The sequence below is a fragment of the Pristis pectinata genome, chromosome 3 (genome assembly GCF_009764475.1).
Source record: "Pristis pectinata isolate sPriPec2 chromosome 3, sPriPec2.1.pri, whole genome shotgun sequence".
NCBI lineage: Eukaryota > Metazoa > Chordata > Chondrichthyes > Rhinopristiformes > Pristidae > Pristis > Pristis pectinata.
Window position 1 is genome coordinate 126,706,303 of NC_067407.1, and position 17,950 is coordinate 126,724,252.

Sequence of the window (17,950 nt, forward strand, 5' to 3'; positions counted from 1 at the left end):
ATCAGATTTCTGAACCATACATGAACCCATGAACACTACTTCGTTATTCCTTTTTTTACACTATTTATTTATTTTGTAACTTATTAGTAATTTTTATGTCTTGCACTGTACTGCTGCTGCAAAACAACAGATTTCACATGTCAGTGATAATGAACCTGATTCTGACTCTTTTTGCCTTCTCCCCTCGGCCGTTAGGAGGTGCTCGAACAGCCTGACGTCACTATTCTGCCCACAAAAAAGATGGCGATCGTGCGGCTTCAAAGCCGGTGATTTCGACGTGAATTAGCCAGCACGGGATTTTACACGGTTAGCCTCGCGAGGTTTAGTGCCTTTCCACCGGCGCGGCCGCCTTGCCCCGGCGGGAGCTCTGGGTGAGAGTCGGTCGGTGGGTCGTTGAGGGCGGTTCCGCGGCATGAGCGGACGTTAGTTGGGCGGAGTGGGGGGCACGGACTCGCCGGCATGTTGATCATTGGGTTGATGCGCGTTTGTCGCCCGAAGTGTTGCAGGGATTTCGGAGCAAGGGTAAGGCGGCTTCTGCGGCCCAGGCGGGCGCCGGGTCTGAAAGGGGCGGGCAGTGGCTGCAGCAACAGCAGTGCCTCGGTTAACCCTGGGCTTCCCACCATGTAGAATGCTTTACCACAGCCTAAAGCGGCTTCTCATATCCCGGCCACTTACGGCTTGGCAGAGGGGTTGAACATCAGCCCTCACAACTCTTGCCACACAGGTCCTCCCGCAGGTCTTGCTCGACCCGCTGAGTCCCTCCAGCCGTTTGTGTGTTGCTCCAGATTCCCGCATCTGCAGTTCCTGCCTGTATCGTCTGATCCCCCTGATGTTAGTGCACTTACTGGCATCTAATACTAAAGCAAAATATACAGATATTGTAAATCTGAAATTGAAGAACAATTAGAAATGTTCAGCGTGGGTAACGGAAGGTCAGTCAGCTGAAGCAATTTTGTCTTTCCACAGGTTCTCTGTACCATTGAATCTTTAGGACATTTTCTGTTTTAACAATTTTTTTATTGATGCAGATGGCTTAATACGTGTTATTTGCGAAATAGATTTGCTGTGTGAGATAGCTTGAATGAGGTTGTTCAGTCTATGGTTTGTGATGTAGCTGAAATGTGCAGTCCAACATTCTGAAACCTCATGGCCTGCCTACCTGCTTTTCTGTCACGATAGTCAAGCCTGGGTGATCTATGTTTGAGTCCACTGAACCAAGTCATGGTTAAGTGGACAGTTCAGAAGGACATAGCAGTAGCAGTTCCAGGCGTACTTAGTGAAGCTGCAGCAAAAGAACTATGTGTGCTAAGCAGCAAAATCAGTATGCAATAGACCAGCAATCCCACAGCCAGTGGATCAGATACAAGCTCTGCAGTACTGCCATATGTAGTTGTAAAAGTTGTCAAACAACTAACGAGAGGAAGAGACTGCAAGAATATCTCTATCCTGAACTATAATTGGACCCAAGTTGTGAGTGCTAAAGCTAGATTGAAGCATTTGCAGCAATGTTCATCCAGAAATGCTGAGAGGATGATGTATCTCAGCTTCTTCCTGACATGCCTGTTGCTACAGAAATCAGACATGAGTCCATGCAATTCACTCCATGTGATATCAAGATGCCAGTGAGAGCAAAGGCTATGGGATCTGAGATCAGCTTGGCTAAAGTACTGAATACTTGCACACCAGAACCAGCTGTGCTTCTAGCCAAGCTGTTTTAGTACAGTCATGGCACTGTCATTTATTTAACAGTGGTGGAAATTGTCCAGCCATGTCCTGTCCACAGGAAGAACAATCTGATTAATTACTCTTTACTCTCAATCATCAATAAAGCAATTGAAGTTGTCAACAGTGCAAAAATCTTGCCTGTTTATCCACATCCAATTTGGCTTTCATCAACACAGCTTGGCACATTACCTCATCACAGCCTTGGTCCAAATTTAGACCAAAGAGCAAAATTCCAAAGCTGAAGTGAGGATGATTGCCCTTGACTTCAAGGCAGCTTTTGTCTGAGTGCAGTACCAAGGAGCCACGTACAATTCAGTGGGTATGAACTTGCAAAGCATTCCAATAATTATGCGAGGTTGACTCCGAAGGTTCTGGTTCGTCATTCCAGGTCCAGGATATTGTTGCAATGAAATACCACTAACTTGGGATTTCTGACTTAGAAAAATGTTGCCTTTTCTTCATCATTGCTGGGTCTATATCCAGGAATTCTCTACCTAACAATGCGATGAGTATCTTCACCAGAAAGACTGCAGCAGTTCTAGAAAGTGACTCACCACTGCCTTCTCAGGGGCAAGTAAGAATGTGCAATAAGGACTCCCACTCAAAGGACTCTCAGGATTATTCCCTCCTGCCTGTATGCTACTGTGCTCTCCTCTCTGGGTTCTAGAGAAACAAAGGACTGAAGATGCTGGAATCTAGATGAAAAACACGATGATGCTGGAGGAACTCAGCAGGCCAGGCAGCTCTGGGTTCTATCCTACCTTTGGGACAGAATTTAACTAGGGATTGTGATGGGTTCAGGTACTTTGCCAGGTCTGATTCTGTGAGGATAAATATCTTTTCAGTTCAGTTCTAAATAGTTGTTCCCTTATTTTAAGATTGTGGTTCTAGACACCCCAGCTAGGGGAAACATACTCTCGGCATCCAAACTTTTGAGTTTTTTAAGAGTTTTGTTAATGTCAATGACTTCTCCAGAGTTTAGGAGAACAAGAGATTAAAGGCCTAGTCCATTGAATCTCTCTTCATATATCAAACCCGTCATCTCTGGAATCAGTCTGGTCTCACCAAATTCTATATATTGCAGTAAGACACCTTTACTCCTGTACTTAAATCCATTTGCCACCTTAATTGCTTGCTGAAACCTGCATGTTGACTTTCGGTGCTTGTGTACAAAGACACCGAGGTACCTTCGAACATCGACATTTCCCACATTCTACCCATCTAAAAAAGATGCTGCTTTTCCTACAGAAGTGGATAATCTCAGATTTTTTCCATATTATATTCCACTCTAAATTGCATGGATTATATAGACTGCAGGCAAAGTAAAGATCAGGCCAGTGATCATTTCCAAGATACCTTTAGAAATGTTTTTTTTCTCTATAGCAGTTGCTATGTTGTTTTGATTTTTTTTCCTATAACTTTTCTAATTATTCTTGCATAAAAGCTAGTTGACTTCTTGTTCTTTTTCATTGACTGAATTAGCAATTTACTCATTTTGTATCCCATTGTTTTGTTTATCTTCCATTCCATCTTTCCTCCTATCCATACTATCTGTCATTCACTGCAATTTTTTAATATTTGTTGATTATTTTTTCTTGAGTTCCCAATGATATTTGCAGTTTCTTTACATTATTATTAGCAAAGAATTACTTTGTAAGAAAGATCTGCATTTATAGAACATCTTTCATAACTTCTCAATTTGCTCTAACAGTTAGTATTTTTCAAAAGTAGGCATAGTTGTAATGTGGGAAATTGCCAATCACTTTGCACAGAAGATCCCACAAATGATAATGTAATATTGACCAGTTAATGTTTTATAGCTATTGTCCAGAATGCTGATGAGAACTTCCCTGCTTTTCAGACCTTAAAAGAACTTTTTTTTTACATCCACTTGAGAGAGTAGAATGAAACTTGATTCAAGATTTCACATGAAAAATGCATCTCTGCTGGTGCAGTAATTTCTCAGGAATGCATTTTAGTGTCAAGTTAGATTTTTGTGCTTGAGTCTCAACGTTGAGACCTAATCCACAATATTTCTGATCCTGGAGAAAATTGCTACCTTTGGGCCACAGATGACACATATCACTGTATCTGGTAATATTATTAATAATATTTCCAGGATTCTTTTCCTGGATAATTAACCCATCCATCACATTGCAGAGAAAATGTCTTGAGGCAGAGGATAAGATCTATGCTTATGCAAGCACAATTGGCTGTCTAGACCACTGAAATCTTACATCTCTCCTCACTGTCAGGCATTTTGACCACACCTTGTAGTAAGTTATATAAATTAACACATCTATTAACCTTAGTATCTCCCCATTCTCTCTAGTGATTCCCATTTTTAATTTCGAGTAACCTCTTCCTGACCCCACGCTGCAGCCATTCTACACATTATTGATAAACAGTTGAAAATTTTATTCAGGGCACCCAAATCCACCCAATGATATTGAATCTGAGTGAAACCTGGTGTCAATTTGAAAACCAATGATCTAATTAAATACCTGTATCAAGTTATTGCCATATCCAAGATACGTAAAGATTAATGTAATTTGCTGCAATTGCCATAATCAAAGATGGTCTTTTAGACAATTAAAAAATAATTCCTGTCTTGTATATTTTTCAGACATCTGAAAACTGGATGTGGAGTCCTTCTGGCCATTGACATTTTTTCTCTGTATTTAAAATGTGCAACTATTGGAAAACGTTGTGGAACAGTGAAAAGTTGCTTGGTTTCAGATATTCTTTAACTTTTGCCTTTTGAGTCAAATGACTTGATCAAAAACAACCTTATTTTTAATCAAATTGTTCAATAGAGATTGTGTGTCTGAAGACAGTGGGACGATATTTGCATATGTTTCTGTTCCTTTAATTGAAGATGTTCTTTTTGTTCCTCTTGAAATAGTTGGTGTCAGTTCTATCAGGAGGAAATGAGTTGCCATCAAATCTCCGTCTCCAAGCAAACTTAATTCAGGTAGAAAAGAAAGGTATGCTGTTCAGTGTTGTTTGAGCTAATGAAACTCTAATCACATGGTTGGATGAATATCAAAAGCCCAATACTAGAGGACAAAACTCTGCTTCCTACTTCTGAGTTTGTAAGAATCATCTGACTTTAATTCTGTGCCTTTAGTCAATTAGTGGGGAGAAAATTAGAAACATCCTCATCGATGGACATGTTCGCCTATCTTGTCAGATTATCCTAGGGTGATAACGTTCCATGGTGGTATTGCCAACCTTTCATATTTTGGTTAATTTTATAGACTAAGCAAGTGCAGCTTGGTACAGAAATCTTATCTTTCATGCAAGCTTATTGTCATGGTTTTTCTGCTGGTTTTCCGAGCATATGATGCGCTATCTCACAGAGGCAGCCAGATGTGGAGTGCTGTTCAAGAGTGTGCATTTTGTATCTGGATTGCGCTTCCTTTAATTTCACCTGTATATGCTGTAGGCCACACATAACAGAGGACTCTCTAATCTGCAGGCTGTTCCCAGCGACGCACACAGAGACAAACATCAAGTGCTACTGGAAGATCATTAAGTCGGTGAAGGACACACTTTGGTCTGCCTGAAACTTGTCGGTCTTCCAGTACAATGAGATGTCTGTACGGGAATGCTGCTGACTGGCACTGAAGTTTGGTGCAGCCAACGCAGAGGCTTTGTGGAGAAGGATTGCAGTCTAAGGTCCTTCTGTCACTAGATATTAAAGGGCTAAGCCCTGTTTAGAAGTCTCTCAAGCACTTGAAGTTTGTATCATCCCAGGAAACCACTTGAGTGGCAATAGTACTCTGTATACAGAATATGCTAACACTACAAATATATAGAACCAATAACACTATAGAGGTATAGACTGAACAACACCCTGAATGTAAAGAAAGCCATGTGTTTTTTGTATTTCTTGTATATATTTTAATGAATAAAGGTCCTGATTTATTATCCATATTGACCCACCTCGTGCTTAATGTACTTTTTCAAGCACCCAGAATGTCTAGGCCCCTGTGCTGGAAAAATATAATCTGGTCTGCTGTAAGCAAGAGGTGACTGACAAGAACAAGTTACTCTAGATAGTAATGAAGTGACAAATAAAATTGGCTTCTTGAAGAGAGGATAAAACAAAATGACATATCTTTTGTCTATGGGATTCTGACTTCAGTAACTCAGTTCTTGGTCACTTGCTGTGGCTAAACCCAAAGCCTGAAGCTTATTTTCTAAGATGCACTTTCAGCCTGAGCCAATGTGTATTTTTCAGGTCTTTTCAAGAATTCTTACAAAATTCAATTATCATTAACATTCATTGAAGAACAGGTGAGGGCAAGATTGTTGTCATACTCCTATTCTGTTTAATATATTTCAGGACCATCCCCAATTGATTCTGGGACACCTGTTTTGAGAAAGTGTGAGATTCCTATTCCTTTGCATCTAAAGCCCAGACATGCTTGGCTGGAGTCTCTGCGGGACTATGAAGATGAGAACTTGGGTGCTGTTGAATTACATCCTGATGTCTTTGCAGTACCTCCAAGGTAATGTAATTATTACATTTTAAGATTATAATTGAAATATTAACTAAATTGTTTAAGATTATCATGCTGTTCTTCCATCTTTCTAATTGTCATTTTATTGGTTTAGCAATATTGGAGTATTCAAAGCCAAACTATGTTACCCCATAGTATTAGGCTCGTGTTGGTTAGGCAAATGAAGACTGTTTGATGAATATAATAATCATAAAGCAATTAGAGCATTGGAAATTTTGTTTTTTCTAATGTAACATGTTGAGTTCATAAATTACTGCCTGACTAGTGTACTGATGTATCAAATAGTAAAACTATAGAGAGGACTTTAAATTTAATAAGTGAAAGGACCTTGAAATGGAAAGGTGAGTGGAGATTTAAAGAGAATGGATAGAATATTGCAGTGTATAGTGGAAAGCAGAGTATAACAAGAAGAACAAAATTTTAGTGCAGTGGCAAATGGGTTCAAGGTGGGGGGGAATTAAAGGTTCTTTATCTGAATGTTTGAAGCAATCTTAAATTAGTCATTGATACAAGTACAGATAAATTATGTGTGCAGTTCTGGTCACCTAACTATAGGAAGGATATCAGTAAGATTGAAAGAGTGCAGAGAAGATTTACTAGAATGTTGCTGGGTCTTCAGGAGTTGAGTTACAGGGAAAGATTGAACAGGTTAGGACTTTATTCCTTGGAGCGTAGAAGAATGAGGGGAGATTTGATAGAGGTTTACAAAATTATGAGGGGTATAGACAGAGTTAATGCGAGTAGGCTCTTTCCGCCTAGATTAGGAGAGATAAGTATGAGAGGACATGGCTTTAGGGTGAAAGGAGAAAGGATTAGGGGGAACTTCTTCACTCAAAGAGTGGTGGGAGTGTGGAACGGGCTGCCATTTGATGTAGTAAATGCGGGCTCACTCTTGAGTTTTAAGAATAAATTGGATAGATACAGGGGAAATAGTCTCAAAACAAGATTTTCAGGACTTAAGACAAAGGGATTTCTTCTGAAGGTTGCAAATCTCTAGAATTCTCTACCCCAAGTAGGTATGTCTGCTGAGTCATTAAGTATATTCAAGGCCGAAATAAGTGTGTGGACTATAAGGGAATGAAGAGTAAAGGAGATCAGAGAAAAGTGGAGATAATGCCAGTGATCAGCCATGATCTTTAACTGCACAGGCAACAATATGAAATGCATTCATTTTTGTTTTACAAAACATTGCATCTTTTAATTAGCAATATTTCAGGCTTATAATTTGCTATTGCACTTCAGTTATAACTATCCTTTTACAGAATGTTTATATTTACTATTCAGCTAATAACGGAGCAGCACGGTAACGTAGCAGTTAGCATAATGCTATTACAGCCCCAACGATCGGGGTTCAATACCCGTAGCTGTCTGTAAAGAGTTTGTACGTTCTGCCTGTGACTGCGTGGGTTTCCTCTGGGTGCTGCAGTTTCCTCCTACGTTCCAAAGACGCATGGGTTAGTAGGTCAACATGGATGTAATGGGGCGGCACGTTGGGCTGGAAGGGCCTGTTACCGTGATGCATAAATAAAGTTTTAACAATAAAACGGGTGGGGGGGGGGGTGGGGGAGAAAGAGAAGTGGAGTTTTTATTAAATCCAATCTTGGGGAAAGCCAGGCTTATGTTTACTTTCTGTTGACAGTTTTCTTTATTCTCCTCGTTGAATGAAGTTGCATGTTGGGATATAATGCCTGAAGTGGCTTAATGATTTATTGCAGTGGATCTTGGAACTTGAACACACTATACACATGATTTGCTGGTGTCCAAGGAAAGTAGATGCTTAGGCTAATTGACGAGGTGCTGATCAAATGGTTTCCTCTGTCCTTGGTTTGGGAGGGGAAGGAGATGATACAGAAATTGGCCAAGGTAGTTCTCTGATAGTAATACCTTTGAATGTAATTCTTGGAATGGCTTGGTATGGCAACTGCTCTACCCAGGACTGCAAGAAACTGCAGAGAGTTGTGGACACAGCCCAGCGCATCATGGACACCAGCCTCCCCTCCTTGGACTCTGTCTTTACCTCTCGGTGAAGCAGCCAGCATAATCAAAGACCCCACCCACCCGGGACATTCTCTCTTCTCTCCTCTTCCATCGGGTAGAAGATATAGGTGCGTGAGGGCACGTACCACCAGACTTAAGGACAGCTTCTACCCCACTGTGATAAGACTATTTAACGGTTCCTTTATACAATGAGATGGATTATGACCTCACGATCTACCTTGTTGTGACCTTGCACCTTACTGCACTGCACTTCCTCTGTAGCTGTGAGACTTTACTCTGTACTGTTACTGTTTTTACCTGTACTACATCAATGCACTTTGTACTAACTCAATGTAACTGCACTGTGTAATGAATTGACCTGTACGATCGGTTTGTAAGACAATCTTTTCACTGTACCTCGGTACAAGTGACAATAATATACCAATACCAAAATTCTTTGCATGTTTTATCTAAAGTAACACTGTACCTTATGACGTGAAATAATGTTGCCCAATACATATCTACTGTTGCTTTTTAAGAGAAACTAATACCAAGGAATTTTTATTTGCTTTTAAACAGAATTGATATTTTACACGAAGTTGCAACTTGGCAGAAAAACTTTAAAAGAATAGTAAGTAGTCTGCTTTGAATTATTTGTCTAGAATGCTGGCTGTTCAGAACTAGATTTGGTCTCAAGTTCTAAGTGCTCTAGAAATAGAGGTAGGTTATGTAGCTCCTTGAGCCCATTTCATCGTTTAATTTAATTGTGGCTGATCTGTAAACTAATGTCCATACAAAATGCAGCAAACTCAGTTTTTAAAGGGATTGCAAGCTGCTGACAAAATTTATCAATGATGTAAATGAGGACTAGACAGATATAGTGGCATGCAAAAGTTTGGGCACCCCTGGTCAAAATTTCTGTTACTGTGAATAGCCAAGCGAGTAAAAGATGACCTGATTTCCAAAAGGCATAAAGTTAAAGATGACACATTTCTTTAATATTTTAAGCAAGATTACTTTTTTATTTCCATCTTTTACAGTTTCAAAATAACAAAAAAGGAAAAGGGCCCAAAGTAAAAGTTTGGGCACCCTGCATGGTCAGTACTTAGTAACACCCCCTTTGGCAAGTATCACAGCTTGTAAATGCTTTCTGTAGCCAGCCCAAGAGTCTTTCAATTCTTGTTTGGTGGATTTTCGCCCATTCTTCCTTGCAAAAGTCTTCTAGTTCTGTGAGATTCTTGGGCCGTCTTGCACGCATTGCTCTTTTGAGGTCTATCCACAGATCTTCAGTGATGTTTAGGTCGGGGGACCGTGAAGGCCATGGCAAAACCTTCAGCTTGTGTCTCCTGAGGTGGTCCATTGTGGATTTTGAGGTGTGTTTAGGATTGTTATCCTGTTGTAGAAGCCATCCTCTTTTCATCTTCGGCTTTTTTTTTACAGATGGTGTGATGTTTGCTTCCAGAATTTGCTGGTATTTAATTGAATTCATTCATCCCTCTACCAGTGAAATGTTCCCTGTGCTACTGGCTACAACACACGCCCAAAGCATGATCGATCCACCCCCATGCTTAACAGTTGGAGAGGTGTTCTTTTCATGAAATTCTGCACCCTTTTTTCTCCAAACATACCTTTGCTCATTGTGGCCAAAAGTTCTATTTTAACTTCATCAGTCCACAGGACTTGTTTCCAAAATGCATCAGGCTTGTTTAGATGTTCCTTTGCAAACTTCTGACGCTGAATTTTGTGGTGCGGACACAGGAAAGTTTGGAGAAAAAAAGGTGCAGAATTTCATGAAAAGAACACCTCTCCAACTGTTAAGCACGGGGGTGGATCGATCATGCTTTGGGCTTGTGTTGCAGCCAGTGGCACGGGGAACACTTCACTGGTAGAGGGAAGAATGAATTCAATTAAATACCGGCAAATTCTGGAAGCAAACATCACACCGTATGTAAACAAAAAAAAAAGCTGAAGATGAAAAGTGGATGGCTTCTACAACAGGATAATGATCCTAAACGCACCTCAAAATCCACAATGGACTACCTCAAGAGGCACAAGCTGAAGGTTTTGCCATGGCCCTCACGGTCCCCTGACCTAAACATCATCGAAAATCTGTGGATAGACCTCAAGAGCAGTGCATGCAAGACGGCCCAAGAATCTCACAGAACTAGAAGACTTTTGCAAGGAAGAATGGGTGAAAATCCCTCAGACAAGAATTGAAAGACTCTTGGCTGGCTACAGAAAGTGTTTACAAGCTGTGATACTTGCCAAAGGGGGTGTTACTAAGTACTGACCATGCAGGGTGCCCAAACTTTTGCTTCAGGCCCTTTTCCTTTTTTGTTATTTTGAAATTAAAAGATGGAAATAAAAAAAAGTAATCTTGCTTAAAATATTAAAGAAATGTGTCATCTTAACCTGATTTCCAAACAGCATAAAGTTAATCTTTTACTCGCTTAGCTATTCACAGTAACAGAAATTTTGACCAGGGGTGCCCAAACTTTTGCATGCCACTGTATTTAGTGGGGGAAAAATGAGGTTTATTTCTGGCCTGTTTTAAAATTTGTAGAGTTATGCTAAAGTGAAGACTCGAGCTGAAGTAAGAGGAGGAGGCAGAAAACCATGGCGACAGAAAGGAAGTGGTAAAGCACGCCATGGAAGTATCCGATCACCAATATGGAGAGGAGGTAACCATCTATTACTTAAAGCAATCATACAGATCCTCCCCAGGTTACAACAGGGTTTTGCTTCTGAGAGCTGTTCGTAACCTGCACAGTTTGCAAGTTGAAAATGCGGCCACCCAGCAATATATTTAAATAAAAACAGAGGCCAACCAAGGGCAACATGTAGTTAAACCAGAGTGTATAACTCAACCATTGAAATCTCTCTGCAAGATGCAATAATGTTGCCGCAGACAAGTTCCCACAAGGTAGAAGATGCCTGCAGCCCTGCAGCAGCTGGCAAATCCGTCCTGCCTAAATCCCAAATGCTTGTTTGCGTGCATGGGCTATCCATAAGCTTGTTCATAACCTGGGGAGGGCCTGATTTCATTTCAGTAGTTCTATTGAGTAAGCTTTCCTTTGTGTTCACTTTGGCAGGATAGATTCTAGTGATTTTCTGTTTATAATGAAATTATAAGCATTTATAAAACAAGCATGTGATTTCACTCCAAACGACACCCTTCCTCATCACCCAGATCACCTTCAGTTCTATGACAAAACTGATGGAACACCTGCCCTAGACAGGTCACTCCCAGCCCTATTGATCTTGCAAAGTCACAATAATCAGGGCTTGTTTAAATTGAGAAGGCTATCCAACAGACCAAAGAATAACCTGACATAATTTGTACTTTCAGTTATATCAGACTCTTTTTTTTTTACAGTCCCTGGCTATTTCTTGTCCCACTTGTCGGACAGATATAGTGGATGTGGAGGCGTAGTGATAGGGTGAGGAAAAATGTTCTCAATATCTTGCAAGCAATAGGGTGATGGCCACATCCCAGCAAATGAATAAAAAAATAAGAAAATAAATTTTGGATCTCATGACGTATCAAGGCTTCAGATCGGACATTGCCAGAGAAACTTGCTAATTACCACTGCAGTCCTCGTATCCCCAACATTAAACAATACATAGAAGAATCACAGATTAGGAAGAGCAGCGACTATACTTTGTGTAGTTTGTCCAGTTTTGAGATGCCAGATCTTTTCTGAGTCTATTAGTCTTCCAGTCCAGGTATATACCTCCTATATTTTTAACAAAGGCATCTACTGTATGCTACTGTGCTGGGAATTCCTGTCCTCTACTGGTGCCTCTCCATTTACAGATCGCTCTATGACTTGTGGAGAGGCTGCCTGCGAGGGCAAGTGTTGGGTAGGCTGGGGCAAGTGCTGCAGCCACCTAGCGCTGAGGTGTGGGACTCAGGGCTGCAACTTGGATGACCTTGTTAGTGTAGATCATTGCTGGGACTGGCAGTGACTACTTCATGTATTGACTGCCCAGATCTTGCAGTATCTCTTACCACGCCAGCTGGATATGATGGAAGCTGCTGTCTTCCTGTCTCTTTGGCTGCACAGCTCTCCCCAGCCTGGAGATTTCTCTTCGGAAAGCTGAATTTATGGTAGTTTCAAGACACAGTAAAGGAGAGGATGGGTTCTTATCAGGTTCCCAACACATCAGTGCTGTCAGTGATTTATAATCTATAATGACCCATTCAGCACTGATTGCATTCAAATTCTTGTTCCTAGGAACACATTTTGAGCACTAAACAAGGTACCAGTGTACTTGCCCTCCAAGGCAACTTTCATAGTATCTCTCAAGCATGTGATCTCTCACACCAAGGAGGACAAGAGCATCGAGTGCATGGGGAAACCACCACTTGAAGGTTTCCCTCCACATCACACACCAGACTGATCTAGAAATATATCAAAGTTCCACTTATCTTTGCTGTGTTGAAACCTTGGAATCCCTAGTTAGTAATAATCTTGGGTACCTTCACCAGAAATCTTGTAATGATTCAAGGAGATGGCTTCATCACCAATTTCTCAGGGGCAGCTTGGGATGGCAATAAATGCTGGCCTTACCAGCATTGCTTACATCTGTTTTTGTTCTTTTAAAAAAAAAAGCCAGTTTTTACAACGATGATGTTTCACCATTATTTTCAAAGATGTCTATTTTTATGTGGACCATTTCTGACACTTCTCTCCCTTTTCTGGACCTCTCTGTCTCCATTTTGGGAGGCAAACCATCCACTGACATTTACTATAAACCCACTGACTCCCCACAGCTACCTAGTCTGCACCTCTTCCCACCATGTCTCACTTTCTCCTAGTTTCTCTGTCTCTGCTGCATATGCTTTCAAGATGCTGCTTTCTGTTCCAGGACATCAGAAGTGTCTTTTTCAGGAAATGTGGCTATCTTTCTACTGTGGTTGATGGAGCCCTCTCTCACATATCCTCCATTTCTTGGAATTCTGCTCTCACCCCATCTCCCTTCAAACAGCTTCCTTAGTCCCTACCTTTCATCCTACTGGCCTCCACATCTGGCACATCATCTTTTCCTCCAGCTGCAACAAAATCCCACAATGAGCCACCTCTCCTTCACCCCTTTTCACGCTCAAGCACATGGCACACTGCTCTGCTTTCTCCATTTTCATGTAAATTCTTTTGCCCGTTTGCTATTTATGTTGAAACAATTGATGCAGGACAGTTTTACAGAGCTCAGGTGGGTGGATGGTCGGAGGAGAATTGATGAGTGATAAGCTGGGCAAAGATCTGCACCAAACATAACAATTGTTTTATTTCATAGGTGGTGTTTCCCATGGCCCTCGAGGGCCAACTAGCTATTATTACATGTTGCCCATGAAAGTTCGTGTATTGGGTCTCAAAGTGGCTCTCACCATGAAGTTTGCTCAGGTAAGTGCATTTCTCATATCCTGATTTACAAAATTTGCATCTGCTTTTTCTCTTGACTGTTTACATACCTGGTATACTTTTTCTAGCTGTGACTAGGAGGTATAATCATATTTATTATTGCATGTTGTAGAGCACTTCTTCTCATATCCTATCCACCCACCTCTTGTTCAGAAATTTGGATTAATCAAGAAAGCAGCATAATGCAAACTGACCTAATGTATGACACAGCATTTTAATAAAGATGTACTTTTTGAGAGAAACGATTTAAAATGATAATCAAATTAAAATGATTTTAATTTTTGAGTCTGCATATTGCTGTGTCATATGCAGGATAATTCCATACTATGCAGATTAGATTTCTGACTGAAAATAGATTTCTGTGAATCATTATTCTAACCTCAGTTTTATTTAATGGCCATATGCCAGCTGCTAAGTGAGATTCTTTTAGTTTTGAAAGTCTTATATGGACTAATTTATGTTGGTGGTCATAGTGGATAAATTTTATTTTCTAAAGTTATCCCTTCAAACCATGCCAAGTAGTTATTAAAAAAAAAATTAAAAGAATTATTTGCCAGTGTACCTGCACTGGTGCAACCTATTCTCAGGATGTTTCATCACTTTATTTGCCTTCTGATTTTTTTTTAAATAACACCCATTGTCACAATTCCTGTTAACTAGTAATGGCTTGGTTCTTAGGATTACCTTCACATTATCGATTCCTTGGAGATGCCCAGTCCAGATCCTCAGTATCTTCTTGACCTGGCATCACATAGGCACTGGGGAGATTCTGTTCTTATAGTCGATGTGTGAGTACTTTTTTTTTGTTCGTGTTGTAAAGTGAATCTTTTACAAGCTGGAAGCTAATTCAATACAAGTACCTTGGTACAAGCTTTTGAAACAAATCCAAATGGTTGAAATTAACCCCTTCTATCTCTACATGTGCCAGTATCTGGTTCTTTTATGTTGCCCTACTCAACCCTATTTTGCCATTTCCAAAGCTCCTACTTTGAATCCCTCTGCCCCTGCCACAGTGCCAAAGTGGTTATCATCAAAATAGCTAAGGGCATCCTCTAAGGGAATTGAATTTAGGAGCCAAGACGTAATGCTGCAGCTATATAGGACCTTGGTCAGACCCCACTTGGAATCCTGTGCTCAGTTCTGGTCACCTCACTACAGGAAGGACGTGGAAGCCATAGAAAGGGTGCAGAGGAGATTTACAAGGATGCTGCCTGGATTGCGCAGCATGCCTTATGAAAGCAGGTTGAGGGAACTAGGCCTTTTCTCCTTGGAGTGACGGAGGATGGGGGGGGGGGGACCTGATAGAGGTATATAAGATGATGAGAGGCATTGATCAGGTAGACAGGCTTTTTCCTAGGGCTGAAATGGTTGCCACAAGAGGACATAGGTTTAAGGTGCTGGGGAGTAGGTACAGAGGAGATGTCAGGGGTACGTTTTTTTTACTCAGAGTGATGAGTGCGTGGAATGGGCTACTGGCAACGGTGGTAGAGACGGATACAATAGGGTCTTTTAAGAGACTTTTCAATAGGTACATGGAGCTGAGAAAAATAGAGGGCTGTGGGTCTCTAAGGTAGGGACATGTTCGGCACAGCTTTGTGGGCCGAAGGTCCTGAATTGTGCTGTAGGTTTTCTACGTTTCTATGTAACCTGCCTGCCCTTTATCTCCTTAACCTGTCTATTGATAGATATTCTCCAGTGCCTTTCCACCATCGTTCAGCTGGGTGGGATTATGTTTGCCTGGCAGGAGTATGTAATCCCATTCCCTCACTAAACTAAGTGATCCATCGTCGGCTTGATTTGAAATATTTCTGATTCCTTATCATTACTATGTCAAATTCCTAGAACTGATAGTACTGTGAAGGCAGTTTTGGCGCATCACTGCCTTTTCAGGGGTAATCAAGGATGGAAATTAAAAGATGGCAGTCTGTAACAAAAGCAACTGCCACAAAAGGCTGTGCACCACTTGGGATAGGCAATTAATAAGGGCATTCAGAAGTTACTTATTTTACATACACAAGAGACTGGGATCTGGAGCAAAAAACAAATTGCTGGAGGAACTGAACAGGTCAGGCAGCATTCATGGAGGCAAAGAGATAATCGACATTTCGGGTCAAGACCCTGCATCAGGACAGAATGTAATCTGCAGCCCTTTGTTGTCTCCACTAATTACCTCCCAGCCTCTGTCACAATCTTCACCCCTCCCTCCCCCACGTGGCTCCATCTGCCCATCAACCCTCTTCACCTGGATCCACTAGGAGCTTGCCAGTTCCTGCTCACCCCTCCCCCTTGCCTTTCTACTCTGGCTATCTTCCCTTTACACAGTCTCGACCCAAAATGTCGACTATCCCTTTGTCTCCATGGATGCTGGCTGACCCACTGAGTTCTTTCGGCTGCTTGTTCTTTGCTTACTTTATCTTAATACTTATTATTAGTACTTGTATCCTAATAAGGCTGTTTTCATTTCAAAGCTGGTCCTTGGGATATTTAGTTTATAAATAAAAATCTTTACCGTGACCATTTGACATTCTGATTGTTATGATTCATGGTTGTAGGTACGATAAAAGAATAGTGCCATTGTGGTATGTTGGCAGTTCTTTTTTCCTGCTACCTCTTTTTAAAGCTATTTCATTGATGTGTCAGTATTTTAGTTGGTTAGTTTAATGTGGTTAAACTATTTTTACCTTTTGAGCTCTGTAATATGAGGAGGGCCTATTTTGATTCAAGTAATGTTCTGAAAATGTGTCATACACCTGCAGTTTCATTACTTGGTTCTTGATCTGAAGAAAAATGTTCTCTACCCCATATTATCAGGAGGAAATATGTATCAACTTAACCTATTATGTGAAGATATTTTAAAATTAGACAAAACAATTAAGTATTTATGTATATTGTGAAATGGGTTAACACCTGTTTATTCCTTTAGTAATGAAGACATGCCAGAAAATATTTTAGAGGCAACAAAAAATTCCAAAACTATAACGGTGATGCCTGTCTTGGGTAAGATTGTTTCTTTTTTTTTATTAGTATTGCTTGATGAGAGTAATTTTAAAATTCAGAGCTAAATAGCTCCATATCAATTAATTTCCTCAAAGAAAAGGGGGGGAAGGGAAGAGTAACATAACATCACAACTACCATATTCTTTGAATTCTCTCCATTTCAGAACCCTCTTGAAGAAGGATTTTCAGAGATGCACATATCAGTTCATTTAAAATTTATTCCAATTTTCTGGTTGGATTAATCAAAATTGTATCTAAGTAATCCAAAGTCTTGTCAGACCTTATTCAAGGTTTATTGGCCAAAATGGTCAGATTTCAGTTGCCAGTCTGTTATTTAAAATAAACAATTGCTACAAAAGCTCATCATCTTGGGCAGCTAAGGACTGGTACTGAAAAAGAGGGCCAAGGAAGAGTAATCTAGTATGAATTTGGTACATTACTATGCGAGGAAGTTTAATACAAAACATCCCTAAATCTGTTGACTATCAAGCCTGCAGGTGTTACTGCAAATTACTGGCTTTTATCAATGTTATACCAATTATATTTGAATCAGAGGTAGTTAAGAGAAATACTCCTAGAATTACCTATTTTTCCATTAAATGTTCAATAATATCCATAGTCTGATCTAATATGTTGGAGTATTGATGTGATCTATTCATTTAGGAAAAGTGCAAAAAGTCTTGCTAACTATTTGCTTGTCTTTACTCAATATACAGAATGTTCTATTATTTCTAATTTTCTGTCATATCCATCACTGTTGCTGCACAAAGTTCAAATTGATAACAGCAGCTCATTTAGTAAAACCAGATCTGAGGAAGCAGTTTTAATCTCGCTTTAGAAAACCTACTGTTCACAGATTATCCCAACAGTTATATAGATTAATGTTTTAAATGTCATCTGTCTTCTAGGAAATGAGATGTAGAACCTGTTAATGTGAAAAAAACTCATGTCTGCACTCACTATAGTAAGCTTGGGACCTCTAATTTAAAAATAATACTGTTGTAACCCTAATTGAGGATACATCCTGCATCTAGATTTCTTTTTACTGTCTTCCTAGTTTTATGAAATGCTGGTGCATTTTCTTTCAGGGCTGAATGTTCACAGCATGCTGAAACATGAGACCTTGGTTCTAACATTGGATGCGATCAATTTTCTAGAGAAGAAGCTTTTGTGGCATGATACCAGATTCTCCCCCCTCTATCCATTCAAACTACCTTACAGAGACTTTCCTTGAGAATAAAGTGTGACATGTGTTTAGAAAAGAGCTTTATTTTATTTCAATAAAATAATTGACTTCAT

At 40.3% G+C, this 17,950-nt stretch overlaps 1 protein-coding gene across 1 annotated transcript; it reads left to right on the top strand.

Annotated features, from left to right (window-relative positions):
• The first annotated feature begins 325 nt into the window (after window positions 1-325).
• mrpl4 (mitochondrial ribosomal protein L4) lies at window positions 326-17,949 on the top strand. Its single transcript, XM_052011334.1, has 9 exons — window positions 326-522; window positions 4,631-4,712; window positions 6,077-6,242; window positions 8,811-8,862; window positions 10,795-10,912; window positions 13,530-13,636; window positions 14,333-14,442; window positions 16,578-16,651; window positions 17,740-17,949. The coding sequence occupies exons 1-9, from the start codon at window positions 460-462 to the stop codon at window positions 17,883-17,885; spliced, it is 918 nt and encodes a 305-aa protein (XP_051867294.1). The 5' UTR covers window positions 326-459; the 3' UTR covers window positions 17,886-17,949.
• Window position 17,950: the final 1 nt, after the last annotated feature.